The 18,162-nt window shown below is 37.9% G+C and overlaps 1 protein-coding gene across 1 annotated transcript; it reads right to left on the bottom strand.

The window, feature by feature from the left end:
• On the bottom strand, positions 1–18,020 carry LOC106178827 (dual oxidase). The gene is made up of 32 exons (XM_087007660.1): positions 17,450–18,020; positions 15,361–15,498; positions 14,905–15,063; positions 14,369–14,559; positions 13,718–13,922; positions 13,354–13,520; positions 12,932–12,992; positions 12,605–12,701; positions 12,202–12,295; positions 11,821–11,914; positions 11,159–11,331; positions 10,156–10,334; positions 9,744–9,862; positions 9,301–9,438; positions 8,604–8,771; positions 8,173–8,381; positions 7,556–7,741; positions 7,109–7,346; positions 6,507–6,600; positions 5,915–6,057; positions 5,635–5,734; positions 5,107–5,288; positions 4,552–4,785; positions 4,232–4,328; positions 4,049–4,098; positions 3,741–3,901; positions 3,178–3,298; positions 2,554–2,780; positions 2,082–2,240; positions 1,488–1,643; positions 1,190–1,318; positions 1–824 (listed from the first exon to the last, which is right to left on the bottom strand). Exons 1-32 carry the CDS (start codon positions 17,499–17,501, stop codon positions 702–704), a joined length of 4,644 nt encoding a protein of 1,547 aa, XP_086863786.1. The 5' UTR covers positions 17,502–18,020; the 3' UTR covers positions 1–701.
• Positions 18,021–18,162: the final 142 nt, after the last annotated feature.

The following is an 18,162-nucleotide window of genomic DNA, read 5'->3' as shown; positions in this document are numbered from 1 at the left end:
AATCATATACAGATTGCACAAATATTTTTATTGACAATTAACGCAATAAATACATATCTATGAAAACAAACTTCCAGACAACTAACGTGTATATATTGATAAACAACGTGAAAATAATAATTTACAAAGGGCTTCATCTGATGCGGGTTAACATAACGCGTGTAATGCCAAGGTGAGAACAGCGTTCGAACATATGCTGTACAAAAATCTTCAGTTGTAAATATTCATACATATATATATATATGATAAACGATACTATATAAATGTAGGGACCATGTGAGCATAATTTCGGAATGCCACACTGTGGCAAAGGAATGTCAGTGTCCGGTGAAATGACCACGTTAACCAGCTTATAGACGTATCAGGATTACGAGAAGCATTGATAGAGGGAGTCGCTGTCACAATGTTACCTCCGGTTCCGGTTGCTCAGTGGCTGTGCTCTTATAACAGGCCGAAGTAAGTCGGTCTCTTTCGTTACTTTCACTTTAAATCCGCGATGAATCATTCCAGAACAACGACCACTTCTCATTGGTTTCATTTGCGTAAAAATCCACGCGACTCATTCCACATTTCTACACATAAGTATCAATTTAAAATACACCTTGGTACTAGCAATTTTAAGTTGAATTATTTCAAGTCCTAAACCACGAATCCACACCTTTCCATTTCTTTACATCGATTCAACCGAAACTTTCACAAAATTAATAAACCTCTTCATGATGCTCATATATCATCTTGGACGTCTTGTTTCTCTCGAAGCAGGCCTTGGCCACCGATTTCACCATTTGGGGTGGTCCGTAGGAAAACACGCCTATTCTCTTCACCTGGAGGTAAAATAGGAACGTTTTTGCCTTTCATGAACATCCAAGACCCAATCTTGACACTTCTGATTATTCTCAACGTTATTTCAGCGTAATTTTCTGGTCATTCTGTGCAAGTTTGCAATAAGTATACACATAAGGTTATAACTACTAAAGTATTTTGATCCAAGCATCTACCTATTTACCACAGAACAACATCGAAATTAGAATAAATAAGACGTGCACTACTAATAAATCGGATCTAATGGTTTCGCTTATATTTATATGTTAAATACAGCGTGTAAATATGGATCTATTTTAAAAGTACAAGTGCAGACAAAGGCACAGTTAAAGTGCTGATAAGTAAATAGATCAAAATATAATTTTACCGAGCTATGATTCTTTCCCACACTTTTCAGAAGTAAGTCAAAGTTCGGGTGGCCGAAGTACAGTGGAGACTGAAGTCCCATCAGTAGACTGCGACCAGATACACGGATAAAGTGTCTCTCGCACAGATACTGAAATAAGGACAAATACAGGTATGTTGATGAAATCTCAGTAATCTTAAAGTACTGAGTCACACCTAAAAACCACACCTGGCCATGGGAAGGCTATAGCGACAATACACTGATAATAAAAAAAATCAAAACTGATCATAAACAGTCCATAATTCAGACCCTAACTCACCATGAGTAATGTGCGGAGGTCATATTTCTTATAGAAGCGTGTAATAAACAGACTGATGTGGACCAGAGCCTGCAGGTCGTGTTCCTCTACCTCTCGTATGATATCAATCATCCATTCAAACTGGTGCTGGTCGGTTGACACCCACACAAAGTAGATCTGTAATTGCTTTACAATTTTAATATGTAATCGAACAAATTATATTAAATTACATAGATCACATTAAAATCAAGCTTTTATGGAGAGTTACAACCAACATACAGGCATCATAACAAACGGATTGTTGTATTCAGTGAACTATTTATGCATTTTAATTATAACTATAATTGTTATGTTGTTTTGTGACATTTTTCTGTCAGTAGATCCCAATACGTAGGCCTATTGATAGGGCTTGCTTCATCGCCATATTCAACACTACATAATTTCAAACAATTAAAATTGGAAAGAATGATATTCTACTTCGGAAAACCAATGTATTCTAAGAAATTTGGTCTGAACAGAGAGGTAAGAAGAGAAGACCCCCGTGGAGAGTGTTGACTGTGCAGTTTCAATACGAGCACCTATGCCAGTAGATAACAGCGAGTGTATTGTCATCACCTTAGTACAGCTTATCCTTCCATCGGTCTGTGCAAGGAAAATGATGTGTTTCAGGATCGAGGCAAATGGTGTGACGCCGATCCCGCCCCCCACCATCACAGTGACGTCATAGTTAGACCAATCCTGGGACGCACTGCCAAAGGGACCGTCGATGTAAACCTGAATATCCGGAAAAATTGACTTCTCTTTGAAAACTTCGACCACTTTTAACTAATTTTACTTTATTAATCAAACCAGGCTAAAATTCCATGAAAGTTGCCAATAATAAAATACGCCATTCTTTATCTTTTTCATTTCGCACTGGTCATGCATCTCTGCATAAGTTATCAATTATATCTTGATAAAACAACCATAATCTTGAGAGAAGAAAGTGACGGAATGGCAACAGAAAATTTGAAGGGCATAACAACACATTTTGATCAATACTTCAGAATCTTTTAAATCTCAAGTCCTAACTCCGTCAACGTCCTACCTGTCTCAGGGACTGTTGCACATTACTGGGGTCAAAAAGTTTCTTCACTTTCCGCGTCCAAGGACCAACCGCCCGGATGTACACCTTCAGCGTTTCCTCGTGCGGTGCCGAGCCGATGGTGATCGGGTGGTACTCAAATTCATTGTACCCCTTGATGGCGAGTCGTATCCACTCCCCGGCTTTAAAACTGAACCCTGTTGGCTTGTGGATCTCAAGAAATGTCACGTCTGAAGTGGAAGGTGGTTGTGCGTATACGAAAGAAATTTTGATTCAGATATAAATTCAAATGCTCTAAAATATCATTCAGAATTCAAAGACTTTTGACCGACTAAGAAAGCACATTTACTGACAGGATAAAAAAACTACAATAGTACAAATCCCAAAAAAAGTACAAATCTACATGTAACAATAGATTAATTGCAATTGGTTGAATTTATTGTGGTGATTGTATTGAAATCAGACACTTATAGAATTAGACCCATAACTAAAATGATAAATGATAAACGGTTAACATCTGAAAATTCTTGTAATTCTTTTGGTGAAATTATGCAACGCTCTGTGCTGTTTAATATTAAGCCATCAAAACTGACAATATGAAATAAATGAGTATAGTATATTACATACCAGACGGTAATATATCGGAGCGTATGACGTCCACTGGATGGGAAAACCTGCTTAGGCTGACTGTTTTATCCAGGACAAAGAGCAAAGCTGGTCCCAAGAAGAAAAAATAAAACCAAGGCTCCTGGAAATACATGTAATACGCTATGAAGTTAAGTAAGGCGACAGGGAAGCTCGGGATATACATCAAAAAGATAACTGCAAATGTGCATTTTAAAAGGTAGGCCTGACAGGCAATCATTTGTCATAACCTGCTGCAAAAAAAAAAAAAAAAAAAAAAAAAAAAAAAACCGAAATACACCATTTTATGGATGACCGTTTTCCGCATTTGCATGGGATATTTGCCACGATTCGAGTTCAACATGAACAAAAATCTGCAAAAGCCAACTTTAATATCAGCTGATAACATGAAGCTTAGATATGCAGGAACTACGCTGTGAGTGTTTATCATGGTAATTTGCATGACGTGCCATATTTATGTTGAACCCATGTGCTTTATAATAAAAATGTATACGCAAAGTCAAGTTAATTTTACTCTCTCGCCTGTCGGAGACGGATTAACTTACCTGAACAAGCACTGCACTTCCATGCAATATGATAAGCGCATACAAGACGATGTAGAGCTTATGAACTCTCCAGAAGATGTTGTACAACTTCCGGCGTGCCCATGGCAACGCAAACACCGCCATGATCCCCATTACACCTGTCAACAATACACCTGTCATACCTGGAAACACAAAAGCATTTCTAAAGGTATATATAGGTATTTTTCGGTCTCATCATCGCATTGAAACTCTGCGATACTCCCCCATAAAATTAATAAGTTTTTATGTTCTATTTAAAATAGGATATAAAATACTTAACGCTGTCTTACCCGTCACCGTTCCCAACAAATAGAACTGGAACGTATGGAGAAATGTGGAACTGAAAAGATAAACAAATCTCAATCCCATTTTGTTGATAAACTAAAAATCAAATACAAATTTACTTTGAAAAAAAAATTAAATGTGTTTAATTACATGTTATTTATTGCAAACTGAATTTATATTAGTCTTACCTGTAATAAATGGTATTGGAAAAGACGCACTTCACGAAAAACGGTGGTTGAATGGTAAGATGGTAGAAGTTGAACATGTGGCCAACAAAATGGAAGACTAGAATATTAAAATCATACCGTAAAGAAACTAATAATATCTTATACGAAGCATCCATTTTTTACAATTAAGTAGTGACACAATAAATCATTGAGATAATCTTAACAAAAGCGCAAAATGCGATCAATTAAATGTAATCGTAGACCAAGTTAAGACATAAGAATGCTCTTTTTATTAAACTCAAAATGAATCATAACACAACTAAACGAAAGCAGTGCGTTACCCGAAATTCCAAACGAAGTCCACCCTACAATCATATGGAAAGTGAACACGTGTACATCAGAGGGGATATATGCCGCCACTACAGTCCCCCTCAGTGCATTGATGGTGTTCCTGCACATTGTTAACAACTGTACGGAATAGGTCCAGCACATGGCGGAGGCCGCCCCCCGGGTCAGTGTGATACCATGTCCCACCATACGCCGCAAACCGGCATGCTCAAACTCGATAGCGTAGCCTGCATGGAAAGAGGGGACGCCATTAAATATTTCGATGAACAAAACGGCGTTAGATAGAAATTCAAAAGCAAATTATAAAATTGAATTGATTGTTTGCAATGTCTATATGACTTTACAATTATTAATCTCGGTAATAACAAAAGCCCTAAACAATTATTACTTTTTAATAGAACATCATTACAGGCCAGTGTTCGGATGTGATGAAAATATTGATTATAGCTAGCAATACAAAACATTCTGGTAGTTGAGTATTTGGCATCAGTAGATGATAAAATGTATGAAAATAAGATGAAAAGCGCCGTCACGGCAGTTGTCCTTACGGTAAGACCTCTCAATGAAGAGGGCGATTGCAATTAAGTAGAAGAAACTGAGGTATATGATGTTCAGGTAGTTATTCTCCATGTGGGTCTGCAGCTCCAGCAAGGCGTTATAGACCGGGTTCTCATCCGCTGCATTGTGCGATGTTGATACATCAAGGACATCCACTTTGAGGCTAGTTTCACTGAAATTATAACGTTTTCTTCTTATACCCAGTTTTATACTGAAGTGTCTTTCAAATCTGAAACCTTGACTTTCTTATGATAGTTTTGTTTCACATGTTGCTATTGTGTCGTTTTTTCTCGAAAAATTGAGGATACACGCGCAGTAAAAATAACTTTTAATTACTGTAGTGAAGGTACCATGTAAAATGTATTAACCTTTTCATGATGCAAAAGTAAATAAAAACAACATCATACAACATTTCAACTGCGGAAGGTGTAGGTGACATAAGTATTCCATTCAACTCAAAAATTATACTTTTTGCAAGACAGTAGAGTAAATCAGTATGCATTACGGTGTCAAGGTACCTTTTCTTGTCACTTTGGCGAGTGATATTAGAAATGTTAGGTGACACGCCCTTGGCGATCGGATCAAATCCGGATAATAGGCGACCTCGCACGTTTTTTCCTGAAGAGATAACACAAGTAAAATCATTTAGGCGTCTTGTGATTCGGTTAATAATATATTGTGTAAATAGACGAGGCATACGATGCTCAAGTATATATAGGGTCCTTCCGATAAAGATATTCGACAAATTAAACACATGAAGAAGGCAACTGGAAGACGACTAAGACGGTCAACATGTACCTTTTACTTTGGCAAACAATTGACGGAATTCATTGATGTCAAGAAAGGTTTTCCCGCGGAGGCCAGCAGTCTCAAACATTGAGTCAAGGAGTTCCTGTATCTCGTATGCTTGAATTGGAGAGTCTGAAATATCCGCCATGCTTCTGAAACCCAGAAATACTTTATTGAGCAATTTGATATGATATGAGCTGTATTAGGTAAATAAATTACTCAACTTCAGGATGAGACATTAATTTGATCCTTGATATCTTGGACCCATAATACAGGCATGATACACTTACGATAGGTCTAAGACTCAATTGGCATTTGAAATTTTCAATGCTTGAAAGTATTATCTCATTACTTATTGAATCTTTGCCTATTTGGTAACAATACAATGAATAATAATTATATTTTCCGTGTGATCTCATACCCATCGCGTATGATATAATTATGTTAACTTTTCCGAACTAAGAAAACATCATGCAATCCATAAAGGCGCACAGTATGTGTGTGTTTGTATGTGCGTGTGTGTTATGTCGTCAACGAATTTTTACACACGCAAAATTATTCAAAAGGATAGCAAATGAATTTTAAAATAGAAATATCTTACTTCACAACGTTAAATAAATCCTCTTTTTTCACAAAGCCTTTTCCAGTGTGATCGTACATTTGGAACATCATTGTCAGCTTCTCGTCGTCTGAGCCTAAACACAGATAAATAGCAAATTAAATATACTTACTCATTATTACTTTGTATACATGTAATGGTGGAACTAAACAATCATGGTTTTTAAACAGATAACAAGTGGTATGTTGACAGAACTGCAAATTTAAATAAACGAAACAAAGTTCTGGTAATAAGAGACATATCTTAAAAAATCATATGACCAACTTTATATGGAAATATATAACTAAAATTATTTCTGAGACATGGAAGAGAACTTACCAAGTATCTTAGTGTTGGCAATTGGAAAACAAAACCGAGACAACAATTTGTACAATATTCAATTGATAATAAGCTGTCAGAAAGCACGGATCTCCGCCAAGAAATCTCAATTCTCATTAATTTTATTATCCAATAAATGAATTGCCGCCCAAACCAAACTGGTTCTAAGTTCCTGAAAATGTTATCATATCCCGTCTGTAAGCTTTGAGTTACTTAGTTACTCAAACCAACAAAGGCAAAATCATTTATGATCATTATATCTTTACCTTTTGAAAGTATGATCAATACATCTACGAATTCCTGGAGCGTGATGTAGCCGTGGTTCTGGGGGTCCGCGATCCTGAAGACATCGACCAAGAAGGAAGCATTCATCTGAAGTGACAGCGCCTCGCCTAGCTCTTCCTTCGTGATCTCCATGGCCTGAAGCTCCATCTCTTTTCTCTCAATTCTCCTTCCCTTCACTTTGTTACCTCCGTGGCTGTGACCATGATCGGTTCGAAATAACTGAAAAGGTTCGTAGCAGAAATCGTGATTACTTGTGGTAACAAATACTTTTAGCATTAAGAAAATCAGATACGAAAAGTTTTCATTTCAAATTCCCTCATTCTTTGCATTCAAGGTATTCTGATAAAACACTAGTACTAAGAGGCCGCCATCACTCAGTTTTAAGCGTTTGTAGGCCTTATATGAGAGAGCATACAGGTTTACCTTACCTTTTCAAAAACGTCTCGCAAAAACTTCTCAATTTTGACGTTTCTTTTCGCTTTGGTTTCAGCACAAGAAAGCATCTTATTGAATGGTTTATAGTCCTCAATGCAACGCTTATCATGCCTTTCAGCGACGTCGTGAAGTAACTGAGTCACAAAGTTTCGATCCTCTGGCTTTTCGAAGTACAAAACCTTTAAAAAATGACATGGATTACTATAAATTTTCGTGTCAGAAACAACTTAATACTGTAGGCCTGTAACTAACATTTAAAACGGGGTCTTTTTATGAAAAGTGAGCTGACCCCTCAGTTCACACAACTTGAGAAATTTCATAAAACTAGATCGACTTTTGATTCAGAGTGGTCTTTTTTTTCCGGCCAAACCGTTGACTTTTTTTTCGAATTTCTTGAAATTCGTCATCCGGCTCACGAACCTGAATATAAAATGACCTTAATGCCTTTCAAATTACCAACTCTGGTACCAAATTAAATATCATACCAGATAATTTATGCATCTATTTGCACTGTTTATCCATTAATCTTTTTATTATTACTATTATTATTACTATAATTATTATTATTATTATTATTATTATTATTATTTTAGCTAAATGTTATACTCACCAGGTCATATTCGTGAGGAACGTGCAATAACAGCGCCTTTTTACCGTGGTCACTGGAGATCGTCTGCTTCAACTGGGCGAATTTTTGAATTTCGATCTGACGAAGCTGTGTCCCCTTGGTGTCGAATAGTTGGACAAACGGACCTTCTGTGCTCTCCTGAACATCTAATATTACCCAGCGCCTGCTCTTTGGGTCAATGTATTCTAACGCTTATGACGAGAGAGAGAGACGAGAGAGAAATAATCCGTACAGTCTTAGTACATTTAGGCATTCAAAGTACCGGGGAATTGTACTATACTGTTAACCAATTCCAGTGTGAAAGGGACAAAACTACATTTGAAAAAAAAAATGGCGTCAGGTTGACGTATGCGTTATTAAATATGTCAAAACTAGGCGTGGCAGACTATTAAAAATCTACAATATATAATTACCAAGCTCAGCGTTTTGCAGGCGCTCAATACTTTTTTTCTTAGCGGCTCTAGCAAGAGGGCGAGGGGTTAAGATTAGTGCAGGCTTATCATTGATATAGTAGATGGCCTGTTTTCTCCTATGATCCTTACGACGGCAAATCAACAGGATCTTAATCAGCACGGCACACACTAAAAAGATACAGTGCAATGTATTGGTTGATTAGAAAAAAGATCGAAATTCAAATTTAAACAAAATTTTAAAACAACGATATATCAATAGATTCCTCGTGAGTTTGTTTCTTTCCAAAAATTATTTGACTTTTGTCGAGTAGTAGACTAAGAATTGATATTCTCACCAAAAAACGATAGACGATCAACAAAACTTAATACGGGTCGCTAATGTTATCACACATAACCCTGCCCCGATAACTTAAAGACAGAACATGTACACTGTAATGACCTAGTATCAAACGAATATATAATTAGCTTTTTTGCAGCTTTCTCTGAAGTCCTTGTTGCTCTGGACTTGCAATCGTCTGTGGAACTAATTTTGACCACTAAATGCTTTAAGCCGGCGAAAGCCCGGTGTAATAGGGAATTTAAGAAATGCAAGAACGAGATTGGACTAATCTTAATTCAGTTTTTATCACAAAACAATGGTGAGAAGACATAAGTTACAACTAGCAAGTTTCGAACATATCATATCCTTAAATCTCACCTATTGGCAGTGCTATCAAACTACATACGATCAGGATGAAAGGCACCTCACTCCCTTGGAAATAATCGTACACCTGGTTAGGCCCACATTCCTCCATGTCAGACGCTTCAAGCATCTTCGGCTGCGGACACGGGTCGCCTGACGATGAGAAATATTATTGGTCCTTGTATACACATAATTGTGTTTAAGTAATAATAAGTTGTTGTGCCTATTTTTAAATTTCAAAATTTTAAAAATTTAAACTTTTCACGTCATTTGTGGTATCATACATTGACAGAAAAATCACGTGTGATCATGATTGGCCAACCCTGTAGCCCAAAAGATATTATCCTCTTTACGCTTTGCAATCACTTGGCAAATACACATTACCGCCGGTGTAATCACGTGGTTGCCACGTGATCACCACGTGCTGTAAATTGCATGAATTTGAAATGGGTGCCTACCATTATGCCAGAAGAACACGTTCTCCTGTACTTCACCTGGCTGTATATCCGTCACCTTGAGCATGATAGTATACAGTGTCGTGTTCATGATTTCATCTATATCCTCGTCTGTAAACAACCTGAAAAATACGAGATCTGACTATTATTACTGTGTTACTGACTATTATTATTTTTTAAAATGTTTGCCTCTGTAGCATTGATTGTATTTCAATGAACGTCAAAAAATAGTCTTCTGATTAAAAAATTTAGCAACTCTGGTTGGTTAAGAGTTGGTTTGTGATGGAAAAAATGAACGGACAAATATATATTGAAAGATCGATGGATCAACAAATGCATAAATGCCTATTCAACTGTCTTATATTTTATTCTTAATATAAATTGTTCTCGGAAAGCAATCATATCGTTGTTTTACCCATTCAATCGATTCTCAAACCAAAATCGATCGCCGTCTCTGATCCGGATGAACTGATTCCTGATGGCCTCCATGAAGAGAGGTCCGGGTCCAGATGGCCGGCTCTCATACAGACCGCCCACCCACAGGTCAAGGTTGTCCAGATTCCCGCCATAAACAGATTTTATTTTCTCAATTACCTATGAGACAAATAAAAGTAAAGCTTCACATTGATGCATAACAATACACGTGTATGTATCACGTATTTTCAGCTCTATCATAGGTGAACTTTTACTCACTATTGTTTGTTCAAAGCTCTTAGAATGTCCTTTGTACAATATACCAGGGGTGACCGAAAAGAATTAAGCCTGACCCAGAAAGTCTCAGAGTAATTTACCGTCTTTTGTATTCTAAGAAATCAGCATTTCCTTTGTTTATATGTGAAATTTTCACTTCTTGCATGTAAAGTTATGCACAGTATCCAGTAATGTGAGAGAAGAGTAGGTTGTGTCAGAGTAGCGGAATGGACAACGTTGGTTTGTCAGGCTCAAAAATGTTTAATCATTCCTTATAACAACAAAAGAGTTGCCAGGCAACTGTTATCTATTACTTTTATTAAAAGCTGGCAACTTGAGAAACCGACCAGATTTTAAATTGTTTCAGTCAACATAGCCAATTCAGCCTTGGGTACCACCCTTGCGTCATTTTGAACGAAAGTTTTTTTTTTTTTCAATTTTCTAATCTTCCATCTGAGCATATGCATCTCTCTCTTACTCTAACCATCCCTCTTTCTTTTTCTCCCTTTCTCTCTCTAACATGTACTAATACTACCCTCTACCAGGGCCGCAGTTATTATTCTATGGATATTTTTGCTGAGGCGAAATGTAATCATGTAATCATAATTGAGATTTCAGCACAGGGTGACAGTACAGAGATTAGTCATCCATTTAACCAGAGACATATAGTATCTCTTAATATCTAGTGAAAAATCAATCTGTGGCCCTGGTAGAGGATAAACGCATACCTCTGGAGTCTTATTGTACAGCTCGGGATTAATATCTCTCCAATCCGTGATAACCGGCAGACCATAGGCACGCCTTGCCGTGTTGTAGTCTGGCAAACCGTTGTCACGTCCTCGTAGAACATTGATCATCACTAAGTCACGGCGTGAATTGTGGAGTGGACCAAACAGTTTACCTATAACACAATTATCCTTATATCAAATTTGCACGTGTACCATTTTTTAATGATTTAACGCTGACCTTGGAAACCAAGTTTTTTTTTTTTTTTTTTTTTTTTTTTTTTTTTTTTTTTTTTTTTTTTTTTTGAGACATGGACGTTCATACATGTATAATAGATTTTTGCATTATTCAGTGCACTCTCAAATTAGATTTTTATGTTAGGTTTCAATGGCGGGACGCGAAGGGCGCAGTGTGTGCCCCCGTCCACTCTATCTTCTTTTAGTTTGACAGTTGCCTCTCCTCCGTTCACATCATAACGAGACAAACCCAAGCTACTTTCCACCCTTGTGCCTTACATGTCATAACTGTGTAATACCTGTGCTCCTATCCAGAGACGGTATGATGAACCGCCTGTATCTTACAAATACTTTTACTGCGCCAATCTTTCAAAAAAAAAAAAAAAGATATTTTAATTGAAAAAAGTAAACTTCCTGACGTCACTTACCCCGGAGGTCGTCCACAAGGATGTGGTCCTCTCTTTCTGTGATTTGAGACGACATTCCCAGCAGCATTGGTTCCAAGCCGAATTCCATAGATTCCTGAAATGTGCCAAAGTAAAATAAAAAAGCGATAAACAAGTGAATAGTAGGTGGATAAATAAATCTCAAGACAGATGAACGCATGTTGAAGCATTAATTATTTATGAATATAAAAGAAATTAATTGAGGAAATAAATAATTCAGATTAGCAGATAAATAAATCAAATTAGGAACAGGAATATATGAATTAATGATAGATCACTTAAAACGTTTCAACCTATTCAAAATTAATTTTTTCTAATTTTTTGTAAAATTGGAAGCGAAGCATATGTTACTGAAGTACTTACATCAGACACGAAATATGAGTTGCACAGACGCAACCCCGGGTAACCGGCAAACTTGGTGACAGTGGTGGTGTTGTAAAATTCACAATTTCTGTTTCTGAAAATCACAGAATATGAAAAACGTCCATATATTTTTTATCCATTTGCAACCACATGGCATGAAATTTAAGCTGAATGCCCAAGCTAACTCAGCCCTCATTATTTATTACTATTCTATCTAAATATCTATCTATCTATCTATAGGTATCTATCTTTTCTTAAGAAATCAAAACCAATATCTAATTGATTCTTAGGCCATTTCTGAACAATCCTGACAATTTTATCGGTATCAGTAACTAGCGTACCGTAAAAACATATAGACCCATATCCAATGTCAAATTATGGCTGTTTAAACCACTGTACGCACCTGCGGTAGAATCCGGCCGGTGAAATAGAATGTCCAAAGCGGTAGGCGGCAGATTGAAATACGTGGGAAATCCCGGGGTTTATCATGTCATTATATCCTATTATAATAATTAATGTACGTCTTTAACTGCTAAATTCCATTGAGTTTGAACCAAATTAAACTGCTTTCGAACTTTTCAATTTATAACTGAATTAGCAGTCACCATTGGTTTTAGGAGTTATACACGTTTCTTGTTGAAGTCTGCGAAACAAGATAGATCGAGTGATTACGTTTTTTAGAATGAAGCTGTTCATGAAGCTATTCAAAAGTAAAAATACGTCACAATACCTGTGTATTTTGGCAATGTTTCATTAGTGAAGGCAGGGAAGAAGTCGTACATGGCTATTTTCTGTAATGTAATGCAGCAAGAGAAAATAAAGCACTGCTGCAGCTTTTCGAGTATCCTTTAACACCTTTATTCTAGTTTCATAAAACTATAGATGTAAAAATATTTGTATAATTATCATTAAAGACTGCTCATATTTGTTTGGTCAGAAGGTTTGAACTGATAAGTAAATTCCTCTTCATGCTATTGCAATTACAAAGAATCAATATACTCAACGCTAAAGAACCTTAAAGAACCCCGTTTTAGGTCCGCGTTCGACAACCCATCGGTAGGAGTGAGATAAAAGTTCAATCTTATATTCCTTACTGATATAAAGAACAATATTGATAAGAGCCAAGGGTGTGGTGCTTGACCCTAGACTTACCTGTAGCGTGGCAATGAGCCGCCTCCTGGCTGCCCGATACAGCTGCTCGTCGTCCCATTCCGGATGTCGTTTGTGGAACATGTCGGCCAGGTAATTATGCCAGCGGAAGAACAGAACACCGAATGTCAATATCCCCGGATGCTGGAAGGATCTCACCTCACCCAAGACTGAAACGAGGACTTAGAATACTAGAAATAATAACAGAAGTAGTGGCAAAAGTTTAGCCAATCTGATGACAAGGTCCAACGACACTCGGTCCCTATAGACAAACAGACATATATTCTTTGAATTTTATTGCGACACGAATTTCTACATGACTGTTATTAATTGTGGAAAAGTTGAACAGATTTGAGAGAAATCTTACGCCACATTCGTTTTCTCGGGAGTAACTTGTGTTCACGGGGCGGTGGGGGGTTGAGAAAAGGCAGGTTGACGGTGTTGTAGGGTGGGAATTTTCCCTGGTCGCGGGATTTGAGTTTCCCTCCACGGAAGGAGCGTAAAGAGTCCGCCCACGCCTTCTTTTTGCTGTAGATGAAACTCCCGTCTATGTAGCTAGTCAAGGCGTTTTTCTGAAAATGAATAGAAAAATTGAAATTAATTATATACTTATTTACTTATTTATTTCAGAGTGGCCAAAACCGAATGACAAAAGTTTTAGATAACGCAGTGATTGATGATAGAGCAGCAGTTTTAAAGTTTGACTGCAACAGCTACATGTGGAGCAGATATTTTAACAAGAAACAAAAGAATGTGCGACAGTACAGGATTCATAACTCCCTAGTTTTATGAAAAAAGTACTTTTTTGTATATACACGTTTGCAAATAAGAATGCAAAAATGGAAACATTAATAACAGTTGTCCCTAAAATATCCAGTGCAACTCACGCAAGGATTTCTACTGGTAATACTAGTCTACCACTACATATACTATACTATTACTACTTCTTGTCAGGGTATAATCCCCCCACCCCCACCCCACTCACCCACACCTCACGCCACCCTCCACTCCATCCTACCTGTTCTCTAGGTCTCCCAGGAAACCGTCCCGTCCATTTGTTGTCATACTTGGCTCTCAAGAACGAATTAACCACCTTTCCTGTACAGTTCGGGTCGTACTCCTGGTCACACTTAGGGAGGCGGATAGGGTCCAGCTCTATAGGACAGTGTGCACCTACGGATTTCATCGTCTCCATCACTATTACCTCGCCTACGCAAATGTAAGTAAAATATATAAAAATATGAGAATAATATTTCCAAATTTCCCTGGTGTTGCATGTATATCATATATTTTATAAAGACAACACTGGTTACATCGCCATTTCTTTTCTTTTTATTTAGATAACCTGGCTGATTATTTTAAATCACTGACATTTTTAAATCTAAAATTATGTGTACCTTACACCATAATGATACAAATTCCATAAAAGAACATCTTGGCATATGTGAAGCAAGATTCATTCTTTCATCGATAAGGCGAACTTTGCCGAGTCGACCAGACATTACCCGAACCCTGCTGAATTACTCCGAACCTATACGATCTAAGCCGACTTACCAAATATAGGCAACATCACTGTCCTGTTCATATAGGAGGCCAGCCCGCTGCGTCCCTTCATGGCAAGGCTGATGTCCCGGGGGTGTGGCCGATCAGGCCCCGAGTAATCGTAGGAGCTGTCTGCGTATGCGGTTGGGAGTTGGCGGACAAGTGTACTGCCTGCACAAAATTAAAGATAAGATAAAAATTACCATTCAGGAAGCTTTAACTCTACCTCAACCTCAACCTACTCAATCGGCATAAGAAGATATATAAGATCTTTATACAACATGAAATGAATTTCAAAGAGAAGTTTATAAAATAGTACAAAATCACATTATTGATTTAATCTCGCCTCTGACGTTAATGTACGACATGTAAAACTTCCACATGGTCCAAGAAAACTGGTCTTCAACAAAATCCCTCTGATTACTTGAAAATAGTATAAAACCCATAAAAACCGTGTCAGAGAAATACCTGGTGTTCCCCACTTAGGGTTGTCCCTGTTGTTATACCAGCCATCATATCGCTGGAACTCCACCATATCATCCAGTCTGGAAGAGGGCGGGGAAAACCCAGACTCTTTGCCGAGAGAGGTACCCCATAGTAAACAAGCTGGAGTTTTAAGGAATAACATTATTACATTTTGTTCTATTTGCATTATAAAGTAAAAGGACAAACAATGTAATACACGTGGCTTTGTTATTTTTGTTCATTGCAAATATCATGAAAGACTCTTTGGTATTTGTACCACACATAAATCCATCTTGGTGTTCATAGTGTTCACATGCGTTTTTAAAGTTTGGTTGCGTGCTTCACAAACAGCATATGTGTTTGAAACTCGACTCTAGAAATCCTGTGGCTCGGAGAGTTTTATTTTAAAAGTTTTGCAAATATGTTGCACGTTCATGATAATTTTACTTTCCCAGTCTACACCGCAAACCGTCCAAAAAGAAAACGAGTCCTCACGAGTAAAGCATGGGCGTAACTAGGCATACGCACGGATGCACTGTGCGTACAATTTTTTGGCCAACCATGATATTATTTTATATAGATTTAGTGTATTTTTCACGGTATATAAAAGAAAATCCTCTGCTTATTAAAGTGACCTGTATGTACAAATCCTCTGTATCAATTGTATTGGCACAATTGTTCTGACCCCCCCCCCCCCTCCCCGTCTTGCAAACTGAGGTTAACAATGCCCGTAACCTTAACAAGTCCTATCTTAATCGTCCAACTAACTGGAACTTCCTTTACCTCTTAATTGGAGGGTTCAGTGGCCCTCAACTCTTCTGTACAATCTTTCTTCAGAATATCAAGCGCATTCTCACTGGCGATATTTATCTCAGGTAAAAATCTGCCTGAGTGTTATTTTCAAAGAGCAGCTCGATCCAGCAACCCTGGGGGCACATGATAAAATCTGGACACCAGGTTTAAGAAGGAGCTAGAGAAACAAAGGAATAATTTTTCCTGCAAAACTTCAAAGAATTTTGACACGGACTTGACCCAGCTTACCCCTCCAAACTAACAGGGTGACATGGGCAATTTTTACAAACAAATAATTAAACTTAGATGTATCAGAGCTCTGTCGTGTCGTACAATTGGTTGGTTTTGGGAACCATGCATCCACATGTAAGGTGAATGAAACCGTATGTTAGTTCAACTCAGAGGTGGATCCAGGATTTTTCGAAGGGGGTTCCACATATGCAAAGCTAGCCTCCTTTTAAATAAATATACCGTTGGGTAATAAGAATATTGAAACTTTTTTAATTGCAAGAATATTTCTGACTAAATGATGATTTTATTATTAATGGAAATTAAGCTCCGATGTGTGGTACACATGCAGGGCCGTATCCTTCGGGGGGGGGGAGGGGCGGGCAGCTGGGGGGGGGGGGAGGGGCGGGCAGCTGCCCCCCCTCCCCCCCCCCCTGGGATTTGAGGTGCAAAAAAAAAAAATAATAATCGCAGAGGTAAAAAAATAATTGCAAAGTTGGTTTCAATTCTGTAAGAAAGTGCACTCATGGCCACTAGACAATCATTCAACAATGTTTACAAAGGTGTACTGTTTTTAGCCAACTCAGTTCATGCCAAAATGCTCACCCTCCGAAATGAAGTACAATTGGCGTGTTGTGTTGAAAAAATGATTGTACTTATGGCAAAATGAACCCACAATTTCTGACTTCTGATTGAGCAAATAATAATAATTAAAATGCACCAGAATGCAGTATTATACATACAGTTTTAAAAATTTTCCGCATCGTGGGAGGGGGAAACCCCCTCCCACACACTCCCCCCTCGGGGGCTCCGTCCCCTCGTGTCCGCTTACTGCCCCCCTGGCATTTTGCTCAGGCTACGGCCCTGATATGCTGTAATTACGCTGTCCTTCATCTCTTGCGTTAGTCTACATTTTGCTGGGAATTTTTAAAATCTGTGCGTACAATTTTTAAAGGTCTGGTTACGCCCCTGTAAAGGCATTTATTTCATTTGCTAGATTGAGTGTCACAGTTGTGAGATAAAAATTGTTTTTTTTCATGCATTTTTGTCTCAGAAAACAGTACACACTCACCTACAAGAACGGCGACTCTTAAAGTATCTGAGGCACCTGTTGCATTGCCCATGTTTACGGTATTTATTCTGATGTATCTATACACTCCCTCCGTGTCTCTCTGTCTTCAGCTCCCGCCTTGTGCCCAATACCTTTTCCTCAACATAGCCAGATATTGAAATCTTTGCTCATGCGCACTCCTCCGCTGCTTGTAACCATGATGTGAACTTCTTTCAACTCAGGTACAGGATACGTTTTCAAACGGTTTATGATGATAGCTCTTCATTGTACCGGTATAGGCCCGTACGCATGCTCAGTGTAGTAAACGGAGCAAACGGAGTAGCATGCCCAAAACTGAATGCTCTTTTTGTGTTCATTACTAGCAGGACAAATGATGTATCCAAGCGAATAGTGCGATAACTGATCACTTACCAATATCCACCAGAATACACTAGAACGCATCATCCCAAAAAATCTTCGCCTTCACTGTTCAGTCTTATGTTTTTATACAAGTTTAAATAACTCTGACTTTCAAAGGAGTTAGACGGAACCTCCCTGGAAACGGCCCAACATGAACAGATTTTAAACCAAAAAAAAAAAAAAAAAAACTGGCGCACATCGTTAGATATGGTTTAAGTCAGCGACCTAACAAAGTTTTTAATAATACAGGTATTATCTCTGTTTGGTAAATATTTTGTTCCTTTTCCATGGGACGTGGAACAAGAATCAAACGT

This window comes from Lingula anatina, chromosome 3, assembly GCF_051362555.1.
Source record: "Lingula anatina isolate TDL-2025a chromosome 3, LinAna3.0, whole genome shotgun sequence".
Taxonomy (NCBI): domain Eukaryota; kingdom Metazoa; phylum Brachiopoda; class Lingulata; order Lingulida; family Lingulidae; genus Lingula; species Lingula anatina.
Note: the sequence above shows the minus strand (reverse complement) of the source record. Positions and strands in the feature narration are given on the sequence as shown.

Bases quoted from the DNA above. Each gene is read 5' to 3' on its own strand.
- LOC106178827 (XM_087007660.1), bottom strand. From the start codon at position 17,501: ATGGGCAATGCAACAGGTGCCTCAGATACTTTAAGAGTCGCCGTTCTT. The intron at 7,742-8,172 runs GTGAGTATAACA...CATTTTTTAAAG, and splicing joins TTCCTCACGAATATGACCTG to GTTTTGTACTTCGAAAAGCC. The intron at 1,319-1,487 runs GTGAGTTAGGGT...TCCTTATTTCAG, and splicing joins ACCTCCGCACATTACTCATG to TATCTGTGCGAGAGACACTT.